Source organism: Haliaeetus leucocephalus, unplaced genomic scaffold (genome assembly GCF_000737465.1).
Source record: "Haliaeetus leucocephalus isolate CR32 unplaced genomic scaffold, Haliaeetus_leucocephalus-4.0 Scaffold161, whole genome shotgun sequence".
In the NCBI taxonomy this organism is placed as follows: Eukaryota; Metazoa; Chordata; class Aves; order Accipitriformes; family Accipitridae; genus Haliaeetus; species Haliaeetus leucocephalus.
In genome coordinates, this window is record NW_010972597.1 from 1289260 (window position 1) to 1316706 (window position 27447).

At 47.2% G+C, this 27447-nt stretch overlaps 1 protein-coding gene across 1 annotated transcript; it reads left to right on the top strand.

Moving 5' to 3' along the window:
• On the top strand, positions 1 to 27447 carry CRACR2B (calcium release activated channel regulator 2B). Its single transcript, XM_010562565.1, has 17 exons — positions 1 to 213; positions 1711 to 1822; positions 4389 to 4560; positions 7246 to 7392; positions 7671 to 7761; positions 7893 to 7985; positions 10912 to 11099; positions 11795 to 11866; positions 12295 to 12349; positions 16521 to 16600; positions 19558 to 19852; positions 20032 to 20173; positions 20402 to 20483; positions 23035 to 23149; positions 25409 to 25516; positions 26250 to 26326; positions 27363 to 27447. The coding sequence occupies exons 1-17, from the start codon at positions 1 to 3 to the stop codon at positions 27445 to 27447; spliced, it is 2127 nt and encodes a 708-aa protein (XP_010560867.1).

Genomic DNA, 27447 nt, shown 5'->3' on the forward strand with positions numbered 1-27447 from the left:
ATGGAGAACCAGAGGGGAGCGCTCTTGGGGTATGTCCGCTGGGAAGGAGAAGCGGAAGGGGATGAGGAGGATGGGGTGGCTCCTGGTGCTTCTCCTTCCAACCAAATGAGCAAACTGGAAGATGTGCAGGTGGAGATGCTCGAGAAGGCAAGGGAGCTCTTCCAGCTGTGTGACAAGGACGAGAAGGGTTTTATCACCAAGGTGGACATGCAGGTGAGGGAAAAAGGCCTTCCCCTTTTCTGGGAGGAGCTGTAAAGTCATGGGTGGCAGAAGAGGGGAGAATATGGCATGTCTTTACTTTCGGCACGTGTGGGGTGTACACATGGGCTCTATCTCATTCAGATATCTGGGAGCCAAACTCTGCCACAGCCAGCTGCTAGGAACTGAAAATCCCAGGAGGGCCTTGGACCTCAAGGGAATTCCTGGGACAAGTGAGCCTGCAATTCCAAATTTTTAAGGAATGCATAAAATCAAAAAGTTTGCAACAGTTCCTACAAACATTAAGCATGCAGTGGATGGGAAATCTGGGGGGAAAAAAAAATCTTTGGTTTAATTAAAAAAAAAAAGTAAAAGAAGAACACCCCCCAAAAACCATACAATCAACAACAAAAAAAATCCACCAACCTCTTAACAAAAAAAGCTGTATAACTTTTTTTTGTCTTCATCATAGCTATAGCTTGATCTCAAAAACTCACTTTAGGCCTGAATTACAACTTTGCTCTAGAAAAATGTGGTTTGCTGCTTCTGTTAAAAACAGTATTTGTTAACAGAATATCTATAGTTCTTTGTGAGTTTTGTTTTAATGGTTTATCAGGAAGGTTACATGTGGATTGTTTTTCTCCTGTCCCATCTCTCCCTCCATCTATAATTAACACTTGGCAGGTCCATGCTGGTTTAATTATTGACTCACTTTGTTTTGGGTTGTGTGATGCCTAATTCTATATAGTTACATTAATAAATATTTATTAAGCTTTTATCTAAAGCTGCACGTTTAACAGACAGTAATGAGGGTTTAGCCTATACCTCTTGTTGTTTGAAAGCTTCTTTGGGTGCCATTTCACACTAGGTGCTCTGCACATGTATTATGAAGGGAAATCTCTCTGCTCCTTATCTGTGTTGGGGGGATAATGATACGGTCTCAACAGGCAGAAGATGACAGAAGAAAGCTAGCTCTCTGTTATGGACTGAACATTTTGTTTATGATCTGTAAGTTTTCCTGCAAGAGCTGGGAACTGAATCCAGACACCCACAAGTCTGTCCTCTGTCTCTGGCCAAAGAGCTGGAGTTGGTACCTGGTGTGCTGACAGAGAGCTCTCTTGGGAGCAGCAGTGGTCACAGGAGGCTGGCAGTGCCCCAGGGGGCAGCCACCTTTGGGCAGGGGTGGAGGGAGGCAGGCAGTGAACTAGAAGCAGTGGTTCTGAAGCGGGGGAGGAAGAAGGTTGAGCTCCTGCCAAACAAAATGACCCGAAGTTCCCTCTCTGCAGTCCTGGTTGAATCACCCAGTAATGGAAAGTGTCGCTGTATCAGTGAGTCCAAACGGGTATTTGTGTCATCACTCAGCTGTACTGGCAGACTGTTGCATCCCAGCCAGGATGCAGTGGTGAAAGGGCACATCGCTGTGGGCCAAAGCTGAGGATGGCAGGGACAGGAGCTAGTCACAGGGAAGACTTGAGTCGTGCCTTAATTTTGTTTGTTCTTTTGTCTTTGCAGCGGCTCCAGAGCGAACTCCCTCTAACCCTTGAGCAGCTGGAGACTGTTTTTGACAGCTTGGAACAGAACAATAATGGATACCTGACGCCTGTGGAGTTCAGCATGGGACTAGGTAAGAACTGCACAGAGGCAGAGGAAGGAAAAAGCCCACCTGTGACATGATGTTTTATGTTGGTAAGAAAGTGCAGTGGTTCTGCTGAAGCTGTACCAGGTATGCAGGGTAATGCCCCATGCTTACGTGAGTATCACTGGAGAAGGTGTGTGTGTAATACTGCTATCACCCTTCCTGAGGCTTTGTGTTGCCTTCTTCCACAGCTGTTACCTGCCTACTTGGTAGAGCCAGCTTCTGAACATCTCCTAGTGGAGATGGTACATAACTGTAGCCTGTATCAGGCTATGTGATCCACAGTTGTTCATCTGGATAAGGACCCTCATTGCATGAGGGGACAAAAATATGCCTCTTGGCAACTCTCTCCAGCCAGTAGCTGTGCTGTTCAAGGATGTTAGTAGGAGTCCTGTTAGTAGGCTAGCACACTGGCAAATGAGCTTTTGTTCTCCTCTTGCTGTTGTCTTTTCCAAACACTAGAGAATGCTAATCCTATACCAGAGTCATCATCCAGCAGCACAAGCAGTGACAGGGATGTTAAGGAGGAGGAAAGACCATAGCACTAATAACTTTTGTGGGTGGGGGGGTGGCCCTTTTTGGTGCTTCGATTTGAATGGCCAGAAACAGCCACCCCTGAAGGGAGAAGCTGTAAAGATTTCCTAGGAATAAACATGGAAAGCTGTGTCTTGGGCCAGCCTGTTCAGGGAATGCCTTAACCCATTGAGTGCCTGCTGATTATGCCTGTTTCTGCCTTGTGCCCATGCCTGCAGGGGTCAATCCCTGTTGGCTGGTTCTGGTGCCTTTGCCAGAAACCAGAGTCATCTTGGGAGTATGGGCTTTCCTGTCCAGCGCCGTGTAGAAGGTGAACGGGCACCACTTGGACACTGGCATCCACAGTGCCCTCTGTGTTATGACTTGGTTATTCCCAAATCTCATTGTTTGAGGCCTTTGTCCCAGCCATAGCCATAGATGGACATCATGAGGGTACCTGCCTCAGTGTCATTGCTGGTAGAGGTAGTCAAGATTTCTCTGTGTGTCAGCCACCAGTTGTCAGGTACCACTCTGTGTTGGCAGCCTGGCTCCATGGGACTTGCTCCAGTCTAGGCAAAACACTTAATTCTGCATTTCTTTTCTTTATGGTCGTTCTTTGTGTCTGGCTTCACTGAAATCTTTTTCAGACTTTGCCCCTAACTCAAGAGTTTGGCCTGGCAAATTGCTGTCTTCCTTCTGGAGTGTGCAGGGTGGAAATCAAGCAAAGCGGTTCAAGCTTCAATCAAGTCTGCTTCTTGGGAGGGCTCTTTGCATGGCCTCTGAGAGGTTACAGGGTGCATCTGCACAACTGATTAAAGAGCATACATTTAAATTGTTCAATTTAAAGCAATCTGAGATCCTTCTAGGATGTCAAAACAATCATTCTTTACCTCAATTTTCCCATCTGTAAAAGAGAAATAATGAGACATAATGACTCTTTCTTTAAAGCAGACATCCAAAATGCCTAACCTAAGTCCGTCTCCTTAATTAACTGTGTGAGCCTCACTGCCTGTATCTCCACGCTGCAGGTTTTTTTTACAGCACATTTTAAGAGCGGGAGAGAAGTGGCTAGATTCTGGACACATGGAGCTAAAAAGTGGTGGAGTTAAGTCACTAGAGGTACACAAATAGTGGATATTTTTCCCCTTAGAGCAGCTTCATGTTCTCATCTGTGCTCTGAACATCCTTGGCTCCTGGCCTTGTGCTTGGGATGTCATTTCTGCCTTTTGAACCAAGCAGATATGTTTTGGAAAGGAAGAGTAGCTGCTGAATGACGTCTGACCTCTGTATACAGGATGTAGGTCTGCATTTTGGATAGGATTGCTTGATTTGTTTCTTTGAGAAGAATTTGTTCCCAGGACCAATATTTGTCACATGCCTTGCATAGCATGAAGTTCTCATGGCATTAGTGTCTCAGCATGAAACAGGATCCAGATAGCTGGGAGCCATCTGTACGTGGGATGGGGCAGGAGGGCATGCTCAGAGGGTAAGTTCATTTTGTTCAGGCACTCTACACAATCCTAGCAAGAGGTGGTCCTTGTCCTGTAGGACTTGAATCAGAACAGACGTAGCACAGGAGAACGGAGGGGTAATGATCTCCTCCTCGCTTTTTTCAAGCTGGGCAATTGAGGCATAGTGCTTTTCAGTGCCGAGCTTGCAGTCCCAGAGGGAGCTTGTGGGATCATTGGCAACTGAACCCACAGCACGGCTCCATGGGAGCAAAGTGACCTAATGCCGCATGCTTCACATGCTGAGAATCCAAGGCCGTGGGTGGCAGATCATCTTCACGCAGATGTTAGCAGAGCCCTAACAGCCTGTTGTTGGGCTGGGAGCTAGTTTCAGTCCCAGCATTGCAGACTGGACAATGACATCACTCAGGATGTCAGAACGGAGGCTCTTTACTGACCAGGAGCTGCACTCTACAACAGCAGCGTGCAGACAGCTTCTCATGCAGGTCTGTTGGGCTGCCATTTAAATAGCTTATTAAATGACATCCAATTTTACTTTCTTTATTCTCCTTCTTCCCTTCTCCTTCCACCAGGAAAGTTAATAAGGATTGAATTGTGTCAAGGGGCTGGGAGAATGGATCACTCCAGACACGAGGAGACCTTTGAGTCAGGCTGGTCAGATGACTTGGACCCCACAGATGATGATGAAGAGAAACGATTCTGTTCTATGATGGAGCAGCTTGGAGCAGCCCAAATGTTTGAAGAGTAAGTAGTGATGTTTCATGGCATTATTTCTACCCCGTTTTGATCTTGCAATGCCAAAACTTCAAAGTACCAACAAAGACCAAAGAGGTGAACTGAGCTGTTTGCTCTCTGAAAACACTACTTGGGCTTTCAGTACTGCTGTCTTGGGTTTTCATATGCCTGATAACAAATGCAATGAAGTCTGGGTTTTCTCATCAGTTACAAATTACTTTTAGTACAGTGCTTTTTGCAAAGAGTTTCCCAAACTAGAGTTCATACCACAGCTGTAAAGTGTAACAGTCTGTTCCAAAATGGTGTGTGACTGTTCACATATGTTCAGACAATCTTAGTTCTAAGACTCTCTGTGAAAGATCTGTGCTCAAGGGGCTGCTTGGGACTGGGCTGATCTTGAAGAGTGTGAAGGGCTAAACTGGGCACCTGAGCCTTTGTCATGGTTTAACCTCAGCCAGCAACTAAGCACCACACAGCCACTCACTCATCCCCCAGTGGGATGGGGGAGAAAATCAGGAAAAGAAGTAAAACTCATGGGTTGAGATAAGAACGGTTTAATAGAACTGAAAAGAAGAAACTAATAATGATAATGGTAACACTAATAAAATGACAGCAGTAATAATAAAAGGACTGGAATATACAAATGATGCACAGTGGAATTGCTCCCCCCCTGCCAATCGACGCCCAGTTAGTCTCCAAGCCTCGATCCCCCCACCCCCGCTTCCCCCAGTTCCTATACTAGGCATGATGTCACATGGTATGGAATACCCTGTTGGCCACTTTGGATCAGCTGCCCTGTCTGTGTCCTGTGCCAACTTCTTGTGCCCCTCCAGCCTTCTTGCTGGCTGGGCATGAGAAGCTGAAAAATCCTTGACTACCGTCTAAACACTACCGAGCAACAACTGAAAACATCAGCGTTATCAACATTCTTCTCATACTGAATTCAAAACATAGCACCATACCAGCTGCTAGGAAGACAATTAACTCTATCCCAGCTGAAACCAGGACAGGCTTGAAACTTAATATTAATGCCCTTGCATGTGGCCCCAGTAGAGTCTGCTGGCCCCAGTGTCATCCAGTCATTTTTTAGGGCCTTCCCAAGTGAAGCATTATGCATAGCAGGTTCTTACTGATGCACATGTGCTGGGGCTGGGGTGCCCAACTGCATCTGTGGCAGCTCTTTTTTTCAGGCATTGTAGTCCAACAGTGTTGCCAATTTGCAGGGAGCAGCCCAGGTAGGGGCAGGAGGCAAACAGGATTGGAGACAGAAGCTTACAGTGAAGGAGTTTGCTGCTTTCAGAGCTGCGTCTGTCATGAAACAGATTTTTTTGTCTCATTTGCATTGTGATGCAAAGCACCTGCATGTTTCTTTTAATGCTAAACAAATTCTGTCCTGAAAAATTCTGGAAAGCTGTTATGCCTCAAATAATGGGCTGACACTGTGAAAGGCCATATTACTGTTCTGGAAAAACAGTCTCTGCTGTTTATAACTCTGCTTTGAGAAGCATCAGGTCTTAAAGTGGAATTATCCTGTGTTTTATTTTGACCGCTAACTTGCAGTTTTATGCAATGAGTTCAGTAGCTACTTCATGTCATGCCTTTGTGCCAAGCCAGCTGTTGTAAAGAAGTAATATAAAACAGAAGCTAATTGGGGTTGGAGCAGGAACCTGAACTATCTTCACTGTTTTTGCTAGAAAGAAATGGGTTTATTTATTAACGGGACTCAATATGTTCTTTTATCTAAAACACAATGTTTTGATGAAGTGCTAATAACTTTTTCAACTTGGGACAGAAAAAGGAAGCTATTGTGCAATGGTAGCAGGGGTAATCAAGCTTTTTGGTTGGGTTTTTTTGTTTGCTTTTTCACAAAGAATATTAAGGGAGACAAATACACTGACAAAGAAAAATATTTGGATAATGTCTATAGGTATAATTATTCTGTATATTTCAAGGCAGTCCCTCCAAAGTACATCATGGATGTAAAAAAAGAAAAAAAATAATAAAAAGCTCTTCCATAAAAAGAATTGATATCTGCAGGTTTAAAGACTCTTTGGGAAAGAGTAAGTTTATAAGTGCTGTGTTCAAGTTGCAATGAATTAAGTGCCAAAACAGTGTTTGCAAAATCATTGCAGGTTCGGAAAAAGAAGACTGGGTTTCCAGGGCTTCTTACATTATTATCCTGATGTGACACCTGGGGAAATTTGCTGCTTTTTTGTGTGCCTCTGTTTCCAAACCTGTAAAATAAATAAATAAGAAGGACAGTAGCATCCACCAGTACAGTCCTGGTGTGAGAAAAACACCTATGTGACATGTGCTAAAATCCCTGGGCTATAACAGTTTGCTGCTTGACCATAGCTCACAGCAAATTTGCGGAGTGTTCATCTCTTTGAGTCTTGGTTTAGACACCAAATGCGTTACTGGTGAATACCTGAAAAAATAATCATTCCAGGTTAGCTTCCTAGATGACTTTTCTCTTTCAGATGACTTCCTTTATTTTAACCTCGCAGTAGATCTCACTCCACATGCATGCTCCATCACTGTCCAACTTCCCTCTTTGCTATGATGGTGTAATGGAGGTCGTCACAAGAGAAGTGCAGTTTGTCTGTCCCAAGTGCATGTTGGAGTTTGAATAACAGTCCATAAGATGACACAGAAACTCATTTGCTTTCCTTGTTTCTTGTATGCTTGCTCCAGTCCGCACGAGATTCGGGAGCTCTGGGCTCGGCTACGAAAGGAGCGTCCAGAGCTCTTATCCAGTTTCGAAGAGTTTCTGTTGCGTGTTTCATCGTACATAAGGGAGGTGAATCATGAGAAGGAGTCTATGGAACAGGCATTGAAGCGGTAAGGAGAACATCGTGGCCATTTGCTGTCAGGAACCCGCTGATGCTTGGATGCTGCCTCGAATGCAAGGAGAGACAGAGTTACAGGGCACAGAGATTTTTCTTGCTGTAATAAAATGACTCTTTATCTTGATCTGATCCCCATGGGTTTGTTTTGGTCTGGTTAAAATCCCACTCAATGCCACACAGCTCTTAGGGGGATCTGTTTCCACCCTCCTTTCCTGTTTCCTTTCTGTATTCTTTCTCTCTCCTGACCTGTGTGCACCCTGCCTTTTGTAGGAAGGAGACAGACCATGACCAAGCAGTGAGGTGTCTTTATGAAGAAATGGAGCAACAGATCAAAGCAGAAAGAGAGAGGCTGATCTGCCAGGTACCTCATCTCTCTTGGCTGAAGTCAAACTTTCTCTGGTCTGAAGGAGAGGTGGTGGCTCATCTGGCTAAGGAAAAAGCTCTTACCATGCTGGGTGTTGTATGCACAGCTGTGTGTCTTTACCTCTGCAGGAAGCACTGAGACATGACAGGAGTAACCTGCTCCAGAAGGAACTAAACAGCAAAGAGCAGGAGCTGGAGAAAATCCTCTGCTGCCAGAAGAAGGTAACAGGACCCAAATCCTTTCTAAAGAAGCACTTGCCCTTCTACTGTCTTTCTGCTAAGGCCTTTTCTGACTGAGAATGGTTTTCATCTGCTGAGGGTTGGTACTAGCTAATCTGGGACTAGCTAGACTAGTTCTCTCCTGTCTTGGAAGGTGTTGAAGTGATTGGTTTGTCTTCAACTGTAATGTCTTCCTGTGAATGTTTTGTCCATGCATTTTCTTATGGGCTTTGTTTTCTCTTGGCGCAATCGTCCTATCAGTTGTACAATAGGTATTTGTCAAGGAAGATGGGGTAAAAATTTGGAAGTTGTGAGTTTGGAACCTTTTGTGGTGTGTAAGAAAGCTGCGTATGGATGTACAAGAGCCAAATTTCTCTAGTTTGTGTTTTCTGTCTGTTCCAAAATAACCGAGAGTCAACAATTCTGTGATGCTTAGAGCGGTCCGTACTGTATATTTGTATTTCAGCACCTAATGACATACTGATTAATCAGTTACAGAAAAGATCAAAGCAGAAATTTTCCTGAAGCCTGCCGTCCCTGGCATGGACATTTGTATGGGATGGTCCATTCTGGGTGTCTTTTTCCTTTTTGTCTGAAGAACTGAGACATGATCCCCACAGAAACAAGTCATGGGAGGTACCTGTAAGATGCTGGCTGCTGGGGGTATCCAAGTTGGGTACCTAGCTGTGATGTGGATGAAACAGCACTTCTCTGAAATCATCAGCTCATTGTGCTGCAGCTGGAAAAGCCAGCAAAACTTAGGTGCCATCAGGAAGGATACTGAGAATAAGATAGAGGATGTAATTTTCCTGCTGCCCATGCCCTTGATGCGCCTCAATTAGTGTGTGCAGTTCTGGTCTCCTCTAACTCCACTGTGTCCTTCTTGAGTAAGAAGGTACAGAGAACTAGTATGATTAAGGAAATGGAATATCTGCCTTAAGAAGAGAAACTAGGAAAGCTTAGACTTGATTTTGGAGAGGAGGAGACTGAGGGAAGATATAACTGAGCTTTATAGACTCAGGAAGGTGGTGGATAAAGTCCACATAGAACTGTTAATCCCTAAATCCTGCAACAGCAGAGGTGAGGGACACTCAGTGAGACCAGTATGAATTTGATTAAGAAGAACATACTTCTTTACACAGAGATTAGTGCTGGATTTTTTGCCATATGAGGCAGGCAGTATCAGCAGTTCAGAAACAGATTGGACAAACAAAGGGACAACAGGCTCATAAATATTTATTAAAAGGAGTAGTCGAGGATGTGACCTCTAACATCCCTAGTCTAGGGACCATAGATGCTGGGTGTGCATGAGGGGAATGGACTACAGTTAGGTGTCCAGGCATGCTCCTCCTAGGTAGCATCTCCTCTTCCTATGGGTCAAGGCAGAGTACTGGGCTACATGGACACTTACTCTTACTTGAATGGTAATTTCTGATACTCTTAACTCTGAGGCTTGTATTAAACTATGTGGATAATTGGGTCCCTCTTGTGGCAAAAGACCAGTATTGTAATTGCACTATTCTACCGTATCACTTCCAAGTACAGACAACATAAACGGGGGAGTTGTGTGGGATAGAGATTTCTTAGGGAGGGGCAGGTGTGCTTTACTTAAAGCCCATCCCTGGGCTTATTGAAAGATCCAAAGGCTGTGGGCAGGGGTTGCTGTTTTTTAGTCTCAACTCCACTGCCTAGCATACATGGTCATGCTCAAATTTTCCCTGATGTACAAAGGGCTGGAAGTCTCCAGACAAAGCTGGGTCTGACTTGTGCTTGTAGCCTCAGCGGGGAATGATGCGGGGCTTGTGTTTCAAAGAACCTGTTCAAAGCTCTGTTCACCCTGCTGTTGTACGCGTTGTACTGGCGTGTGCTGGCAGAGAGCAGGGTAGCAAGAAAAAAAAACACTTTATCTTCTGCCACAGTGTGCTGCTTTACGTTCCCTTTGAGAGGGAGAGAAGGTAGGCTGAGACAAAAGGCAAGCTGAAGGTATAAATGTGGAGGCTGACTCTGCCACCTCCTACACTGGTCAGAACTGGTTCCTGCCACTCCTCTCTGGTTGTGAGCATGGATTGTATAATTTTATTTTGGGGCTGTAAGTTCTCAGATGGGTGCCACAATTTCTGCATAACACCAGCTTCAGCAGAGGGCCCTGGTTAGCTGATATGACTGGCTAGATACTGAAGTGTCAGTACGATTCTTCTTGCAGTGCTCTACTTGTCTTCAGAGATGGGTGGGTTTGACTGCTGCATCTATCTTTGACTCCCAGACTACGCCAGCCATTTGTGAGGAATAGCATCACTGCTTGAGTACATGACAGCAGGCTTTGAACTTCCCAAATCAGGCTTTTTAGTTGTGCTGGGGTCTTGTGCTGCCTAGAGTGCAGCTGTGCCCCAGTGGCTTTTAAACAACATCTCTAGCCTGAGGTCCTGTCTCCAACAGTAGTAAAGGCCACCCAGTCACTTGACTTTGCAGATGTAGTGTGAGATACCCCTAGCACCTGGATATACCCCCTTTCAGCTGTCGTGGGCTCACAAAGCCCCCAAACTAGAGGATGCATTTCAAAAACTGTGCTTAATAAGTCCTGACAGACACACCCCTGCTTCCACCCAAATTTTTCCAGTCCTCCTTTGACCCTCATTTGCACACTGATTTCTACAATGCCTGACAGCAGCAAGCTCCTCATGCTGCCTGAAGCACTTCCTCAGCTATGCCTGACTAATTGCATTGCTTGCTCCCCAGTGCTGGCATGAGGAGAAATAATTGCTTCCAATTCACCTTCTCAATGCCACTGGTGGTCCTGTAGACCTAAGTTGTGTTTACCTCCTTTCTGCCTTGTTGTTTACATCTGCTTTTTCAGCCTGTTTTTACAGGCATGATTGTAGCACAAAACCCTTCCTCTCTATGTTTAATCCCTCCTCTTCTCCCATTGCAGCTGGAACATCAGCTACAGGCGCTGAACTCGGAGCAGCTGGAGACCCGCGTGCAGAATGAAAGGCTCCGGCACCTGAATGAAAACCTCCTGGAAGAGCTGGAGAAAAGCAAATGGGAGCTGGAAGCAGTGAAGGGGCAATTACAGAAGCTCCAGAAAGAGGCTCAGCTTGAGCAAGAGCAGAAGGACAGGTGGGAATGGACAGGGAAGGGGGTGTCAGAGCAGGGACCCAGGCAGAGAACGAAGGGTAGCAAGTAGTTAAAGAATAAGGATTTCTAATTAGAAGCCTTGGTTTCATCAGGGGATTGCCTGTCTCTTCTTGAGGAAAAGAATTAACATCCCTGTGGTTTTATGGGCCTAAACAGGGAGTGATACTGCTACCTCCCACCTGCCTTAGTGGGAAATGAGTATGTTCATTGATATTTGGCTAGAAAAACAGTGTAAAAAAACCCGCAGATGTTCCTCAGCCTAAAGAAGGCTTCTGCTACATATATTTTCCAGTTCACCATTGCGTCCATGAAGTTCCTACATATCCTCTTCTAATAACTTGTGTTCCTGTTTCTGGGCTTAATCTAATAATATGTAGCTAAACATTGGGATGTTTCAGATCCAGATGGCACTGAGCATCCTTCCCACCTCTAGCAGCTGAGGAAACTGGAATGTGAAAGGAGAAAAGGGGTAGCCTGCCCTCACGCTGGAGGAGAACAGGAGAGCTGGGGTACAACCCAGCCATCCCAGATCCTGCAGCAGTTCTGCTTCCTCCGAATCCTCCTAGCATAGGGCAGGCCCTTATCTTTGAGCAATACCATGAGTGTCCCTGAGAAAGGGATCTTTGTATTTCCTCTCCCATTAACTTATTTCCCCTTTTAAAATCTCCTTCACCCAGGGATGTGTTTAGAGTCTCCAAGAACATGCAGAAAGAGAAACAAAGTCTGCTTAGGCAGCTGGAGCTCCTCAGGTAAGAACAGGGCTGGGGGGAAATGCTGAGCTCTTGTGCGTGTAAGGGGCTGAGGTTTCAGCACTGTACTCATTTTTTCCCCACAGAAAGCTATGGGAGTGTATTGAAGCAGTGCTCAGACACTGCTTGTTTTTCTAGGTCCAGACAGAATTCTGCAATCTGGCCAGCTCTGGTACAGAGTACAGGCTGTGTTATTTCAGCAAGTAATCCCTCCACTGGAGGAATTTAGCCTTTCCTGCTGGCTAAGGGAACCATGTGGAGCCCATTACCTGAGCTGGGATACATGGAAGTCCCAACATGTCTGACAATAAATAACATCTTTATCTGTGTCCCAAGCTCTCTTTCTGTTCTAGATTTCAAATGTTGGTCTTTACTTCATTTTTGACAAGTGCTTCATTGTGTCTCTCTTGTGTCTTCCTTTGGAGCAGAGAGATGAACAAGAAACTTCGAGATGAGCGAGACGCTTGTGAAGCCAAGAAGCTGGTTAGTCTAAGAAAGAAAATCCTAATTCCCAACCACCCTCCTTTCATCTGCTGCTGTTGCTGTCGCCACTCGGGGGCCTGTCACTTCCACGGGTGACAATGACGTGAGCTCATGAGGCCTGGCATGGTGCTTAATACAGACTTCACAGCATCTCTCTGCCCATGCTGGAGACAAGCTCTGCTGGTTGCTGTTGCCAACTGCCCGGGTTTAACCCAAGGCGCGTTAGCTTGTGACAATCACGCAGACCCGTGCATGGCTGCAGTGGGTGCTGCCTGCTGCACACGTGGGGTTTGTGTGTCGTGACAGGCACTGGGCACATGCAAGGAGGGGAGTGAAGCTGGATGCATCCCTGGAGCTGGGTGGTGAGGAAGAAGATGGATTCCCAGATGTGCTGCTGGCTGACTGGGGCTGGAGGGCCACAGGAAGGTTTTGGAGTTTTTCTGACCCCTTGAGTTTGTAGCAGATGTTCTCAGATGTTCCTCTGGGGCAGCTCCCCGTTCCTGTGAACTCTGCTGGGGTGGAGGTGCAGCAGTGAGCCTTGTGTCAGAGGGCTAGGAGAAAGCAGGGGGCCTCTGACATCTGGAACAGTCAACGCCATCTCTGGCTTTTCCTGGTCTCCAAGATAAGTACGAATATGTGATCTTTTTTTAATTCTTACTATTTTTTCATGGAAAAGTCTTTGTGTTCCCAAATGTCACTGGCAAGGCTGCTCTGTGCTCTTCTTGGACCCATCCATGCCACCACGTGTCTTTGCCTGTTCTGCCACCATGGCCCACTTGAACATCTGTAAGTAGCTGCCTTGCAGTGAGGACAGGCAGTGGTAGGCTGCGAGAGACTTTCTGGCTGGTGTGTAAGAGAGCGTGGAAGGAAGCACAGGGATTGTGCCCAGATAGGGGATGAGATGCCCTGCTGGGTGAGAGGCTGAAGTTCTTCTCCAAGTGCAGCAGCAGCTGTATAAAATAACTTCAGTAACTGTTTTGGATGGAGGCAAGGTGTGTGTGCATGTGCCTTTGTGTGTGTGTTTCTGAAATCTGAAAGAAGATTCCAGCCCCCCTGCCTCAATTTTTAAAGCTGCCAAGTATATGTGTGTGCACCAGAGCTTGGAGAAGTAATAAACAGTCACTCTGTAGCAGATTCCAGTGCAAGCAGCCAAAGAAAATGGTTTGTTCTCTTCTCATGCATAGTGCTTCATAGCTTCTGGGTTCCTGTGGGTGGGGTGGGTGGCTTGTGGAGACCACAGTTCAGGTATGTACCTCTATGTGTGCAAAGCTTGTCTGCTTCTCTATTCTCCTCTCCTTTTCCCCCAGTAGGACCTGCTCAGGGCTGCTCTGAAACATGACAGTTGCAGGTAAACCTAAGAGAGAGCCTAGCAGAGAGAGTCATAGTACAGAGGAGCCGCTTTCTGTCTTCTCCCTGTGTTGGAAGTAGGGATGGGGCAGCAGGGTGAAATCCTTCTATCACCATTGCTCATCTGGCAAGGCTGTGTCATGCTGGGCAGATGAAGCCTGTATTGGAGGAAGGTTTTTTACTTTGTCAGCCAGGACATCTTGTTGGCCACTCTTGTTTCAGTGTGCAGGAAAGCAGGGCTCCAAGGGCTTGCAGAGATGCTGCTATCATCATACACCTGCAGAAGATCTCCTGTCCAGCCTGTCCCACTGTAAGCGGGAGAGAATATAGCAATAGTTCCCTGCAGCAGCAAAAAGGAGAGTCCAGCCTTCTGATGGGAATCCCTAGTGTGTGACACACTCTCTGCCAGAGACTGTCAGTGTTTTTACAGGCTAAAAAGAAACCCAAGGCCTGAATACCCTCTGTTAGTGCTGGGAAGAGTTGTGTTATTTCTGTGAAATGAAGGTATGATGAACAGTGGTTCTTTCATAGCAAAGATTTTGAAGTGGTTGGAAGGAGGAGCTGGGCTGTATGTGGCTGATAGCAACCCAGCCACTGCTCCTTTGCACTTCTCAGTGCCCAGCTTAATACTTTGCTCTTCGTAAGAGTTTCCAGCCTTGCCAGGGTAGGCAGACCCTGGCCCCACAGCACTGTGGGGCACTGTTTTGCCCCAGTGGCTGGGTCACAGATAGCAATGTGTGGCTGTTGCTGCCTGTGTGCAAATCACTGCTAGGTGCTTTTAAGACCTAGGGGTTGCAGGTTCAGTTTCACACCTGTGACCCATCTGGCTATGGAGTTATGCTTGCATGCTGTATGTTGACAAGAGCAAATTTCATGTCTGGTCATCATGAAGAGTGTTTTGGGACTTTGACTACATTGGACACGTATTTGTATTTCACTGATAAACCAGAATTTTTCCTATTCCACTGATAAACCAGAATCTTTCCAATCCAGAATGCTTGTACACGTGCTGTTGTTGTGGAATCCTTGCCATCGTGTATTGTACAGCTGTGATGTCACGTCTGTCCCTTTACCACCCTGGTGAAAAGCCAAATGTTACACAAACCTAGCAGGCCAATAAAGCATGGCAGAACCAATGGCAAAACACGCCCCGTTGTTTCTCCTTTCTTACCCAGGTACGTACTCCACAGGCTGTTTCCTCTCCAGGTAGGGGAGTGCCAGAGCAGAATGCCTGGGTGTCCCTTTGCTCTGCAGGTGACTTGAAGGTTGCAAGTCAGCTCCAGTGGGCTGTAACACAATCTCCTTGTCTCTGTGTGTCTAGAGTGCCCTTGACTGAACCTGCTCAAACCCTGAAAACTTGCTCCTCCATCCCTGCTGGAGAACCACTGGCTGGCTGAACTACAGCCTGATATCAGTGTTGACTGAAGGGTCGCTATGCACTTGGGGGTCCTTTGCCTTGGAAGATACGTGCTCCACAGTTGTGAGCCTCTCAGTGCTGGATTGTTTCTGTGGCTGGAGCTTCTGTTGAACACCTGTTTTATATGTAAAAATGTTGGGGTTTGTTTTTTTCCCCCCCTCAAAGTTCCTGGTTGGGTGAAGCCCTCTGTGGAGTCCAGAGTATCTCCTTTTGTAGGACTGCATCACGGTAAAGGTGTCCTGGGAGTTCTGGTCAACAGAGCAGCTTCTTAATTTTTTTACTTTTAAAATAAGCCAGGGGTTATTGAAGAAATAATCTTTGTAGTCCTCCTCTGGGCTGTGGGGAACACGAAGGAAGGCCTGTCCAGAGCTGCCTGCAGGTGTTTGGTCAGTTCAAAACTGCTGCCAGAGGCAGATCGGGGAGGCTGCAAACTCTTCTTTCCCCACCTTTACCCCCAGAAATAACTTGTGAGGACGTTGCAGAAATCTCCAGACTTACAGAACGAGTACATCTCCCTTTCCCCCAGCACCTAAGCGATGGGTACGTTCCCATGCTGTCTCTCCCTTTGTGTTTTGTGTGTGTAGCCATAGCAGTTAGCCAGTCCATTTGGGGGTGAGGGGGAGCTAGGCTTTAGCATGGCATTTGGAGGAGCTGGCGGGTCAGTCCTCTCTCTGCCACAGGATTTCCCATGTGGTCTTGCGCAAGTTGCTCATATTTGACTCTGCTGGGGATGACAAATCAGATGTATGGGGGGAAGAGGGTTGCAAGAGGAGTTGTCCTGCTTTCTCCTTCTCTGGGTAGCTGGTCAACACTGGCTGTAGGAAGTGTGTAGTCTGACGTAAGTAGGAGGAAAGCATGGAGAGGGATGTTCGTGTAAGGCAGAGCATGTGTATTGTCCTTTGTGCAGTGGTCTTCCTTTCCTATGGTGCATGTGCAGCTCTGGGTGAGTACCAGTAGAGGAGGGGTACTAGTGCCTTCTAAGGAAGGGGCAATTGGTCTGTCCCACAAAACATCAGCATAATAAAAAGGCAGGTGGGCAAAGAGAGATTCAGCTGTGAGACCAAGTGGAGAACAAGCCACAGAAATAAAAGCTCTGGCTGTCTAGAGGAAGGGTTCAGTTTGGGGCACCACTGTTTTTGATGGATTTTGTTGCAAAGGGGAAAGCAGCAACAGTGATGCCTTCTTGCATGAGTGACATGAGCTGAACTGGGAAAAGCGAGCCCTGTGCTCACCTCTATTCAAGCCTGCTGCTGGGGAACTACCACTGCATGGTGCAGGGCTGCAAGGGCTCCAGCCTTGCCTTGCCTCCCCAAAGTGGTCTGCAGAGGTGGCAAGTGGTTGAACTGGGGCTGGTGAGGTTCCTGGGTCCTAAATGCATTCTTCATCCCTTTTCTTTTCAACTTCCAGGCGCCTCAGAGCAAAAAGCCCCTGTTGAAGAAAGGTTCAGTGCTAGGCAGTTACCTGCTGGACGACAAGCCGGTCAAACGGTTAGATGGGCGTCTGTGTTGTGCTTGTGGTGTCCGTCTGTGCCTGCTGGAGTACCCTGTCAGTCAAGCTCCATCCTGTGTCTAGTTCTCCCACCTTGGTGCTGGCTGGTTGTGGGAGCATGGGGGGAGTGTGCAGCTTGACTGTGGCTCTAGCTGCCTCTTGGCATCAGGTGGTATCGGCTCAGTATGAAGCTGAGGATGCTGTTAGCTGATTTCCACAGGGGGGTGGTCCCCCTCTGGGCTGCTTCTACATGCAGCAATGCGGGGGGGAGCAAACCTAAATGCCATCAGAAGCTATGGGAGGGTTCATGGGATGGGCATCCCAAAGGCCTGCCTCTGACAGTCAGGCAGCTCCTTAAAAATGACTGGATCATCTCCCAAGTGTGCCAGTTCCTTCTCGGGGAGAAATCCTGTCCACTGGTGCCTTATGCCAGAGCCCATATCCCTGGGGCATGGGAGAGGGCAGGAATTGCATAAGGCTTGTGTTCTCTCTGGCAGCTGAAAGCCCCAAGCAGAGGGCCCAGCTCCAGGTGGGTTCATCCTGCCCATCTCCCTCTGCACCTACGCAGATGCTCACCTGGCACACCAGGCCTCCCCTTCAGCCAGGGTAGGCCAAGATGTCTGCGTGGCCAAGGCCTTTTTTTTTTCTTTTTTTCACTCTACATGCAGACTGTGCAGTGGCTTCACTATCCATGTACACGTGCTTGCCTGAACTGTGCTGGCATTAAGCATCAGCCCTTGCGAACTAGTTGTGTGACCAGCACCCCTAGTTCCTCTGAGAGGCAGGGGAGACCAGCCCAGCCCTGACCTGGCTTGGAGCTGGATCTCCCCTGCAGCTGCTGGCCCCAAACAAGTTTTAAAGGTGGCATGCTTCCCTGTTTCTTTACCAGGTCTCTGCAGAAGGTTCCCCTGCTTCCCAGTTTCTCTTGGTGCCAACCAGAGACATAGGTCTAGGCTCAGAGTTTCTTCCAGCTTCAACTTGCCCTTAATTCTTGCAATTCTGGTAGTGGCATTTAAGAATTGAGCTTCAGGCTCCTGGGCTTGGGGACTGATGGAAAACCAGGTGAACTGTGGAGCAGGGCTGATTCTAGAGCCCAGGCTGGGAGTTTGCTTGGATAGGTCTGAGGCAGAATGGCTGTGTGACTGGCAGACATGCTATCCATGGGATCAGACAACCAAGCTCTCCCATCCTCCTCCCCAGCTATTTCTTGCAAAGATTCTGCTAGCTGCTCCTGGCATAAACCCACTGGAAAGGCTTAACAGGTGGAGAAGTCTGGCAGTGAGGGTGATGTGAGAAGGGGAGAAGGATTTGTTGGTCCTATCTCTGTCCCAGTGCTGTGTCACACCACATTGCTTGAGAAACATGAATAAAGTCCATTAGATCTGGAGTCACTGTTCAGAAAGTTTTGTGTTTGTGTGTCCCCCCGAAGAAGCTTTTGAGACTCAGCCCCTCATTGTTGCAACCCCTGCTAGCCCTGGGAGATGGGGGCCATTCCCCAGAGCCTGAGCCTGGGAGGATGTGTCTGTTTTCAGTGGGGAGAGGTTCCAGCTGGCCTGGTTCTGGGCTGGCATTTGGGGCAGATGCAGGGGAGACAACCAGGAACACGAGCTCCCTTTCAGGGAAAAAGTGTAGGCATGACAGCAGGTGAATTTTGCAGTCCTGATGGGCTGTACTCGCAGGAGTGAGAGAGGAGAGTTGTTGCCTTGATTCCTGCACTAGTAGCAAGAGGAAAATGTTGCAGAGAGAGGTGGGATGTGCTCCTTCTGAAGAGGTTGACTGCAGTAAGCCTCTGGTCTCTGTAATTTGCTTCCAAATGCAATCTGTTGGCCAATGAAGGCAATGGAGATACCTGTGGTGGATAAAGCCCTTCAGTTGAGTTCTAAGCCTTCTCATTCCCTTCATCTAGTTCTTTAACCATGGAAAGCCAAGGCAGAGCTAAGATGCTGCCTAGCCCCTCAGCAATGATTCCAGTAGTTTAAATCGGTTATTCTAGCTGTTCCTTTGAACATCGTTCCTCCACTTGCTGTATCAGCTCTACCCCCAGTGAACAAAGTGCGTCAGCCTGCTCTTGTGTAGGCAGTCAGTGCAACACCTATTCCCCACTACCACTGCTTGGGCAGGGGTCCTGGGGATTTCTTGCCGTTCAGAGTGTAGTGTGGCTGGTTGGAAGCTTTAAAAAATAAACGTCTTTCGGGTCCTGGCTCCCTTACCTCGGGCCAGGTGTAGATGCAGGCCAGAGCAGAGCCAACACCAGGCAAAGTGACTCTTGTGTGAGCACGTTCACTGCAATTTGCACGCCTGTGGCAGGTTTCTGCTGCCTGAACTCAGTAAGACTGCTACAGCAGTGTTTGGAAGTGCTGTGCTGGTTTCCTGGAGCAGGGCTGTGAGCCTTCAGCAGAGGGCACTAACAGGCGCGCACACGGCATGCAGCCTCCCAGGGCCCAGCAGCCAGCCCTCGCCCTACTGCCTGCAGTCAAAGCCCTTTTCACTGACCTGGAAACCTTTGTTACTTTTTTTCTGTGTGTTGTATTTGGTAACAAAAATAGAGGGGCGCTTGTTGCTGCTTCTTTTGGTTTGTTTTGTTTTGTTTTTAAAAAAAGCTTTTCCTGTTGCCACTTTTGTATGCTTTGCCTTATTTTTCAGTACTAGGGGAAGTGGGAGGCAAAGAATCCTTGAAAAATCCAGAAGGTGGGAATTTTTTTTAATTAATGAAATACATGTCGGCACATATAAGTACAGCATAGCTTAGGTGAGCGGTCTCTCTTTCCCTAGGGGTGCTGCCGATGCCTTAGTCACAGGGAGTATGGGGAGTGTATGTATGAAGTAGAGTTCCTGCAAGTGCTGCATATGCACTAATTGGATTGCATTGGTTGTTTTGGGAATTTGCAACCTCCTCCTCTTCCCCTCACCTCCTACCCTCCCACCCTATTTGTGGTGCCTGTGGGATTTAATACAGACAACTGGCCTCTGCGGACCTTCCCTTCACCTTCCTGGTGGATGTGGCAGTGGAAGAACCCAACAGAAAGAACTATAAATACTTCCCAGGCAACAGGACATGGCTGAAGACAGGAGAAGGAGGCGGCACAAACTTAAGAGAGAAGAGCAGAGACAAGGAGAGATGGTCATTGGCAGAAGATGCTGAGTGGTTGAAGCTGACTTTGAAGGGTGATGCTGACTGTAGAAAAAATGCAGATGGATTAGATGATGCTCCATTGCCTCCTAGAGGACAGCCTGTTGGCACTGAAACCAGGGTGAGTCTAATTACTTGGGGTTCTTCCTCAGACACCTGCTACCAGTGACTTGAGGGTTTCTGACTCTCTTTCCATCTAACCCCAGCTCCATAGGTTTATAGTGCAGGGGTCCAATGCCTAAATCAAAGCACAGTCTGCAGCTGGGCTTTTCAAAACTGCATCCCTTTCTTCCATTGTAGCTCCAGGTACTGGAACCAGCCAGCTGCTCCCCAGACCGCATCTTTAAAGTGGTGTTTGTAGGGAACTCTGGCGTTGGGAAGAGTTCCTTCATCCACCGCTTCTGCTACGACAGGTTCTTGGCTGAGCTCAATGCAACTGTCGGTAAGTAGTAGGGTTCCTGGCTCATCTGGCTAAGAGGAGTGGGAAAGTCAGCCTACACACTTGCTTTTTGCCCCTATTTTAGCCCAACTAAAGGTAAAGATGGTCTCTCTCCCAATTTCAAATCAATCTTGCAATTTTCCTGAACTAAATAGTGTTGATCTTGGCCATTGCAACAGCAAGCTGCTTTCTCCCCATCCTATCTTACGATCATTGTTACCTTCCTGACAGGTATTGATTACCAGGTGAAGAGTCTGATGGTGGATAACACCCAGGTTGCCTTACAGCTGTGGGATACAGCTGGACAAGAAAGGTAAGCAGTTTCTGTGAGGATGCCCTACTGCCAAGCTCAGTGTAGGAAGCAGGAGGAAAGGGAAAGAGTGTGTGCACCTGGTTTCTGTCTCTGGGGAAAATTTGTTAGCTTCAGAAAGACCAGAGAGGTCACAGCAGCTATTCCAGTGCTGAACCTGCAGCAAAGCTCTGTTTCAGAGATTTCTAGAAGCTGTGGCTGCGAAGCAGGGCCCAGGGAGATCGCTCTGAGGACTGACAGAAAAGTAGTTTTCCATATGTCTGACCTGCAAGCTTGTGGCTTGAGGTAGTCTATCCATAAATCACTGTATGGTGTGGGGTTCGAAGCTCCTCTAGCCCTCAAAGCTCTCCTGCATCAGCCTGCTTCTGGGAAAAGCTCCAGGACAGGGCTCCAGATCAGGACAGGAATGAAGGCTCTGGATAGATATCCTGTTCTCGGATTCAGTTGTGCTACTGCTGTCCCCAGCTGCTCACCACTACTTGCTCTTCAGAGGGTGGAAAGGAGTGTGTGAACATTTCCAGATCTGATTCAGACCAAGTCAGCTGAATTAGCTTGACCTGTGGGGAAGGTGATTTGAACTACCTTGCCAGACTCTGTCAGTGAGGTTATTGGCCCCTTCCACTGTTCCTTCTGCTGATAGACTCATGGAAGTGATAATCCTTGGTAGAGGGGCAGTGTAGCTTTTTGTGACAGTGAATATAGGTTCTCCATTTGAAGGCCTCTAGTTTCAAAAGCATGGGCCATCACTAGATGTTACCAGCACTGTTGATGAGGACCAGAGTAGTAGAGGACACACTTAACCCTCATCTGCTACTAGAGGTGAAGGCGCACCACTACTTTTGTGTAAATTAGATTTTATTTAGGATGCACTTTGAAGCTGAAGGTGAAAAGCTATTTCAAGGGGGCTGTTAACCTCAAGAGCCTGGCAAAAATAAATACTGGGTATTTTGGGCTAAATATGTTATGGGGCCAGGCCTTCAGGAGGCAGTCGAGGTCATGGGAATATTATAATCCTAAACTGTGCCAACAGAGTAATGATGCTGTCTACCTCAGTCAGCTAGACCGTGCAGACCTGGTGGGAATGTACTATGTAGGAATATCTATTGAAAAGCAAACTATTTCTTCCAAAATCAGGCTTCATGCTGAAGAAATGATGATTTTTGACAGAACTCCTGTGGTTATTTCAGTGCTGAAGCTGAGCAGTAAGGGGAATTGTTATGACATGAAATGTGGCATTTTACTGAGGCCAGATTACACCAGAGCCTAAATTCAAGATATTGTCTCTGCAGAAGGACCTTTAGGGTAGGCCCCTGCAGCATTAGCAGGTCTTAGACTTGCAAGAGAGAACTTGGCTCAGTGCTGATACTGAATAGAAGACCTGGGAAGAAGCAAAAACTTTTCATACTTCTAGAGAAATATTAATTACTTCTAACTGGAGGTGTCCAACTGTGAATATCCAATGGAAGAGATAGAGGAACCCCTTGGAGCATGCAAGGAGAACTCCTTGGTAACTTCCTTGAGACCGGTGCATGCTACATTTGATGTTTCTTCTAGAGCATCTAGCCTGTGCTGTAGTTCCAGAGGTGCACCTTGACTGCCAAGGATAAAGTCTGTGCTTTCTCAATTAGGTAGTTGCCAGAATGTCATGCCCTTATTGCAGTGAGAAAGAACATGCTTCAGGCAATCATCTGAAGAGTTCAGGAGGGTCACTACTTGCTGTGGGTTTTCGTGGCTTTTAATAGAATAGGAGAGCTTGTTATCCTGTGGAGGGCTGAAATACACAGCTCTCCAGTGAGATCTCAGTATTCGTGTTGCATTTAATTCCATCAGTTTGCAATCAGTGTGGTTGTATCATGGCCCGGTCACAAACTGCTTACAGATTTTACAGTTTGGTTTTTGGTTTTTGTTTTGGTTTGGTTTTAATTTATCCCCAAAATACAAGTCTGTGGTTCTAACTGGTACCCACAGGACAAAGTAGATGTCTGGTGGGAGTTTCTCCTGAAAATTGTGTCTAACTGCTACTGCTAAGCAATGATGGCATTGCTTTATAGATTCAAAACTGGAAACAGACTGTACTTATGCTGAGATCTTAATTGCTGTTTTGGTAGCACTGGGGCAGACATTATGCACACCTAGTTTGTACTGTGGTACAGCTTAGTCTGCAGATTCTTCCAGACTCCAGAGAAAGGTCATGGTTTTTTCCACCCATTTCCTTTTTTACAGGCAATTACCTTTTCCTATCTCACTGTCACACCTAAACAGATTCTTCTGTTTCTTTCTTCCTGACCTGCAAACATCTTCCTTCCTGCTTTCTCAGCACCATGCGTTTGGAAAGATTCCTGCTTACCCATGGCTGCCTGGCCTGCCTCAAAGGTGCAAGGATCTGACCTGTCTGTCACCAGCCTGTACACACCAGCCCCAGGGGACACATCTCACGCACAGGGGCTGCCAGGCCTTGCAGACAGCCTGTGCTCAAAGACAGATAATCCCATTCCGTTTCTTGTCATTACACAGCCATGGTTTTGAGAGTGCCTTTGGTTTCATTTGGACTCAGGTTTCGGAGCATTACCAAGCAGTATTTCCGGAAGGCAGATGGGATTCTGGTGATGTACGACATTACGGCCGAGTGCTCCTTCACGGCAGTGCGGAACTGGATGAGCAGCGTCCAGGTGAGAGCGGGGCCTCGGCGCTCTGACACTGGTGCTGCCACTGCCTTGCTCCAGACCAGCTCCAACAGTCTGTCTGGGAGCGACATTCTCGGATGCCCCAGGAAGTCCTACTGACTTTGGGAAGATGGCTTATCAAAGCCGATGCTATGGGTACTGCCTGTGGTAGTCAATTTGGGACCAGGGACTTCTTGTCGAAGATACCAAAGTCAGCGATAGCCCATTAAATGAGGGAGAGCTGTTTCTATGGCAGAAGGTAGTGAGACCTGCCAAAACAGTAGTGTGTGTTTGTAAGCAGCCCATGTGCATTGGCAACGTCTCCTAAACATGGTCACGTCACACCTGTGCTCAGGCAAGGAGATCTCCTGGTGCCCAGCCTATGCACAGGAAAGGGAGACGGCAGCCCTGGTGCATTTAGGCTCAGACCTGCAGCATGCATGTACACTGCTTTGCACAGTCACATCCTGACTCTGCTTTGAGATAAGACTGAAATATTAGGAATAGCTTTTTTTTTTTTCACTTGCTTCAACTTTAACAGTTTGGTTTTTTTCCTTAGTTGGTGACTGTGTATTAATACTGTAGTCTGCCCCCCTGCTTTTTATTTCCAAACTCTCAGTAAAAGCATTCATCTGTGGCTTTTATCTGCTTGGGGATACTGTCGTGGTTTAACCCCAGCTGGTAACTAAGCACTATGCAGCCGCTCACTCACTACACCCCTGCACCCAATGGGATGGGTGAGAGAAGCAGGGAAAAAAAAGGTAAAACTCGTGGGTTGAGATAAAGACAGTTTAATAGAAAAAAAAGGAAGAGACTAATAATGATAATCATAACAATAATAAAATGACAATAATAATAAAAGGATCGGAATATACAAAACAAGTGATGCACAATGCAATTGCTCACCACTCGCTGACCAATGCCCAGTTAGTTCCCAATGCCCAGTTAGTTCCCAAGCAGCAATCCCCCCAGGCCAACTCCCCCCAGTTTATATACTGGACATGATGTCACATGGTATGGAATACTTCTTTGGCCAGTTTGGGTCAGCTGCCCTGGCTGTGTCCCCTCCCAACTCCTTGTGCCCCTCCAGCCTTCTTGCTGGCTCGGCATGAGAAGCTGAAAAATCCTTGACTTTACACTAAACATTACTTGGCAACAACTGATAACACCAGTGTGTTACCAACATTCTTCTACTAAATCCAAAACATAACACTGTACAAGCTACTAGAAAGAAAATTAACTCTATCCCAGCTGAAATCAGGATGGAGACAACAATACCTGTCTGTATAATTTAAATAAGTTGTGTGTAGGTGACTCAGAGCTGAAGGGCAGTTGTCAAGGGTGGGTTTGTTTTGATTGTGCCGTGTCTCAAAAACCAAGATCTAAGTGAAATGAATAAGCGTAGGTTGGAGGTTTCTAATATTATTAACTTGCACAGGCCTGTTGGGGGGAAAAAAAACCCAACTAATGACTTAGCTATTTCTTTAGACTCTAAAAGATCAAAGGTTAAGATTTTCAAAACTACCCAGCCTCTGAAAATCACGCTCCTTTCAGGAAGGTTAAACTGAGCATGCAGAAAATCAAAGCACCTGAAATCTGTAACTTTTAATAATCTCTCGTCCTTTCCCCATCTTAGTATTTATCTTGCTTTGAAGCTCTTAAGGTACTGCAAGCCATCCAGGGCAGTCAAGTTTGGAAATAACTTTGAGCCCCGTTCTGCAGTCCTTACTCTGGTGATGTTCTAGTGAGCCAGTGGAACTAGAGGGAATTTTACCAAAGGTAATGGGCTCCAGGAATTGCCTAGGAAAACAGTTCCTACAGATACCCTATACAAGAGTTGAAAGTTGCTTAGCTTGCTTGGCCAGTGGATTTTCAGCAAGGGGTAGCTGAATTTAGGACAGCACAGGCAAACAGTACCACACAAAAATTATTGAACTTAATAAGTAATAAGCTCTGCCTGAAGTCAAATTCCCAACAGCCTATGGGGCAAACTGCTTTTCTTTAGGCTTGTTATTTCCCAGAGAGGAACTCACGTCCTGTCTCCCCTCTTTCCACATCCCAGCCGTACATACCAAACATTTGAAATACATTCCCATAGTTTAAGCTTCCTTCCACAAATCCTTGAGGCTATTTGAGGAATGGCTAAAGGGCCTGATCCTGCTGCCACTGAAGGTCTTGTTTTCATGAGCTGGAACAGGATCTGCTCCAAGATACTTCCCTCCCTCAGCTGAGTCTCTAGGGTGCTTTATTCTGTTTCTTTTGCAGGAAGGTATCGAGGATGGAGCTGTGGTCTTTCTGCTTGGAAATAAAATGGATGCTGTGCAGAGAGAGACCTGGAATGTGCCCAAGGTGGAGGGGGAAAGGCTGGCGAAGGTGTGACACTGTGGTCTGCTGCTCGACCTGCTCTGCAGCCTCCCTCCAGCTGTGAGCAGGGCAGCCTGGCTGGCAGGAAGCTCTTCTTGGAGCCCTTTCCCAGTATGGTACCTTCCCTCTCCCTTCCCACCCCCTGTTTCTCCAACGTAAACATATACCGAAGTCCCTCTGGTTCCAGGGAGGATGAGGTGGTGGCCAGCATGTGGCAGACAATGGCCCTTGTGGCACACTCACGTATTTCTCTTGAGGCTGGATGTCTCCTTGCAGCGATGCTCAGTCTTTCTGAGGGGAGCATGCATGGCTGTTTTCCCATTTGAGGACTCCCCTAATGCATGCTCTGCAAAATCATCCTGCCTCCTTCCTCACTCCCTGTGTCTGCATGCCCACTGGTACCTTGGCCCCTGGGTGGGGGGAGGCAGGGTGTCAGAGGTGTTCCCCATCTTCTGGACTCTGCAACACAAAGGTAAGAGAATCCAAGTACCCTGGGCAGCTGTTTTCTCTTCCCAAATAACTCCCCCTGTGTTCCCTTTTGGACACTCTGGCTGGGCCCCCAATGCTGAAAAAGCATCTCCTTTTCCTGGGTTGGGGAGCAGGGTGGTAACAGCCACCCTCCTGGCCCCAACTGCTCTCAGCAGAGTTCCCGGCGGTGAGGGTGGGCCAGCTCCCAGGGGTGTGGGTGAATGGTGGGGGAGAGCTGGCAGCCAACGTGGGTGCTTGCTGTGCTCTCTGGCAGGAATACGAGGCTGTCTTCTACGAGTGCAGCGCGATGACTGGCTATAACATCATGGAGCCCATGCTGCACATGGCCAGGTCAGTGAACAGGAACAGTTATCCTGGGACATTTCCCCAGCTGTAGGTGATTGGTGTGGGCTCTCCTGGGGAATGGGCAAGAAGAGGGGGTTGTCAGAGGCTGACTTTCTGCCATGTCACAAAAAAGACCTGGAGCAATGTGCTCTTCCCCCTGACTCCAGGTCCTTGTCTTCTGTGCCTGGAGAGTACCAAGTGTGGACTGGATGTTATTGCATGCAAAGCTTTGTCTGGCAGAGATGGCTGTTGAAAGATTGGGAGTTTAATTTGAATATTTCATCACAAAAACCTTGTGTACTATCCCAGATTTTAAGTTGGCATTTTCAGTTTGAAGTCTGCATGCATCTCTAAGGGTTTTTTCTTCCTTATGTTATTAAGCATTACACAGAATGTGGTGTTTTGGTGGCATTATTTTTAAAGGAAGATAAGACACTTTGTAAGGCTGAAAGAAGTTTGCTCTAAGATTTTTAGTTTTTAAAAAACCAAGTCGTTTTGAAAAAAGTCTTTGATAGCTTGCAAGAAAAATATCCTTTTGTTTTCTTCTATCCCTTCACCTCCTGCTGCATTATCTCTGTTAAATTCACAGCAGGACTTATCTGTTCATTAACTGGGATGATTTACTTACTAGCTAGGTAAATCACGTCTCCCATAGCATGTGCCTTCAGCGTTCTTTATTACCATGCTGCTACCTGAGATGACCCAGACAGGCGAAGCAAACAGTCCGGGATTCTGCCATCAATGCGGGAGCTTGGGAATAAGGCACAGACTGTTCATGCCCTGGTCTGGTGCACTGACTACTAAGCCATGCTGTCCCCTCTTGTATGTGTCCAGTTTCTTTCCCTGTTCCCTGGAAATTCATGCTCATTTTCTGTGTGTTGTTTATCTAGCCCAGCTTCCAGAGAAGCCCGGTTGTTGGGCCAGTCACTTTTTACAATCCTAAATGTCTCTGGCTAATGGGGAGCAAAGGGCAGAGCCAAATGCCTTGGCAGGAAGATCTCAGTAACTGGGTTGTGTTCTTGATCTGTGCTGCTTGTTCCAGGTTGCTGACAGCGCAAGAAGACAGGCAGAGAGAGAATGCCCTGCAGCTGGAAGATGTCAGCAGGAGGAAAGGGTGCTGCACATAA

Excerpts from the sequence above, each read along its gene's own strand:
- CRACR2B (XM_010562565.1), top strand. The coding sequence starts at position 1 with ATGGAGAACCAGAGGGGAGCGCTCTTGGGGTATGTCCGCTGGGAAGGA. Across the intron at positions 1,823-4,388 it reads GGAGTTCAGCATGGGACTAG|GAAAGTTAATAAGGATTGAA; the intron begins GTAAGAACTGCA and ends TCCTTCCACCAG. Across the intron at positions 19,853-20,031 it reads CTGTTGGCACTGAAACCAGG|CTCCAGGTACTGGAACCAGC; the intron begins GTGAGTCTAATT and ends CTTCCATTGTAG.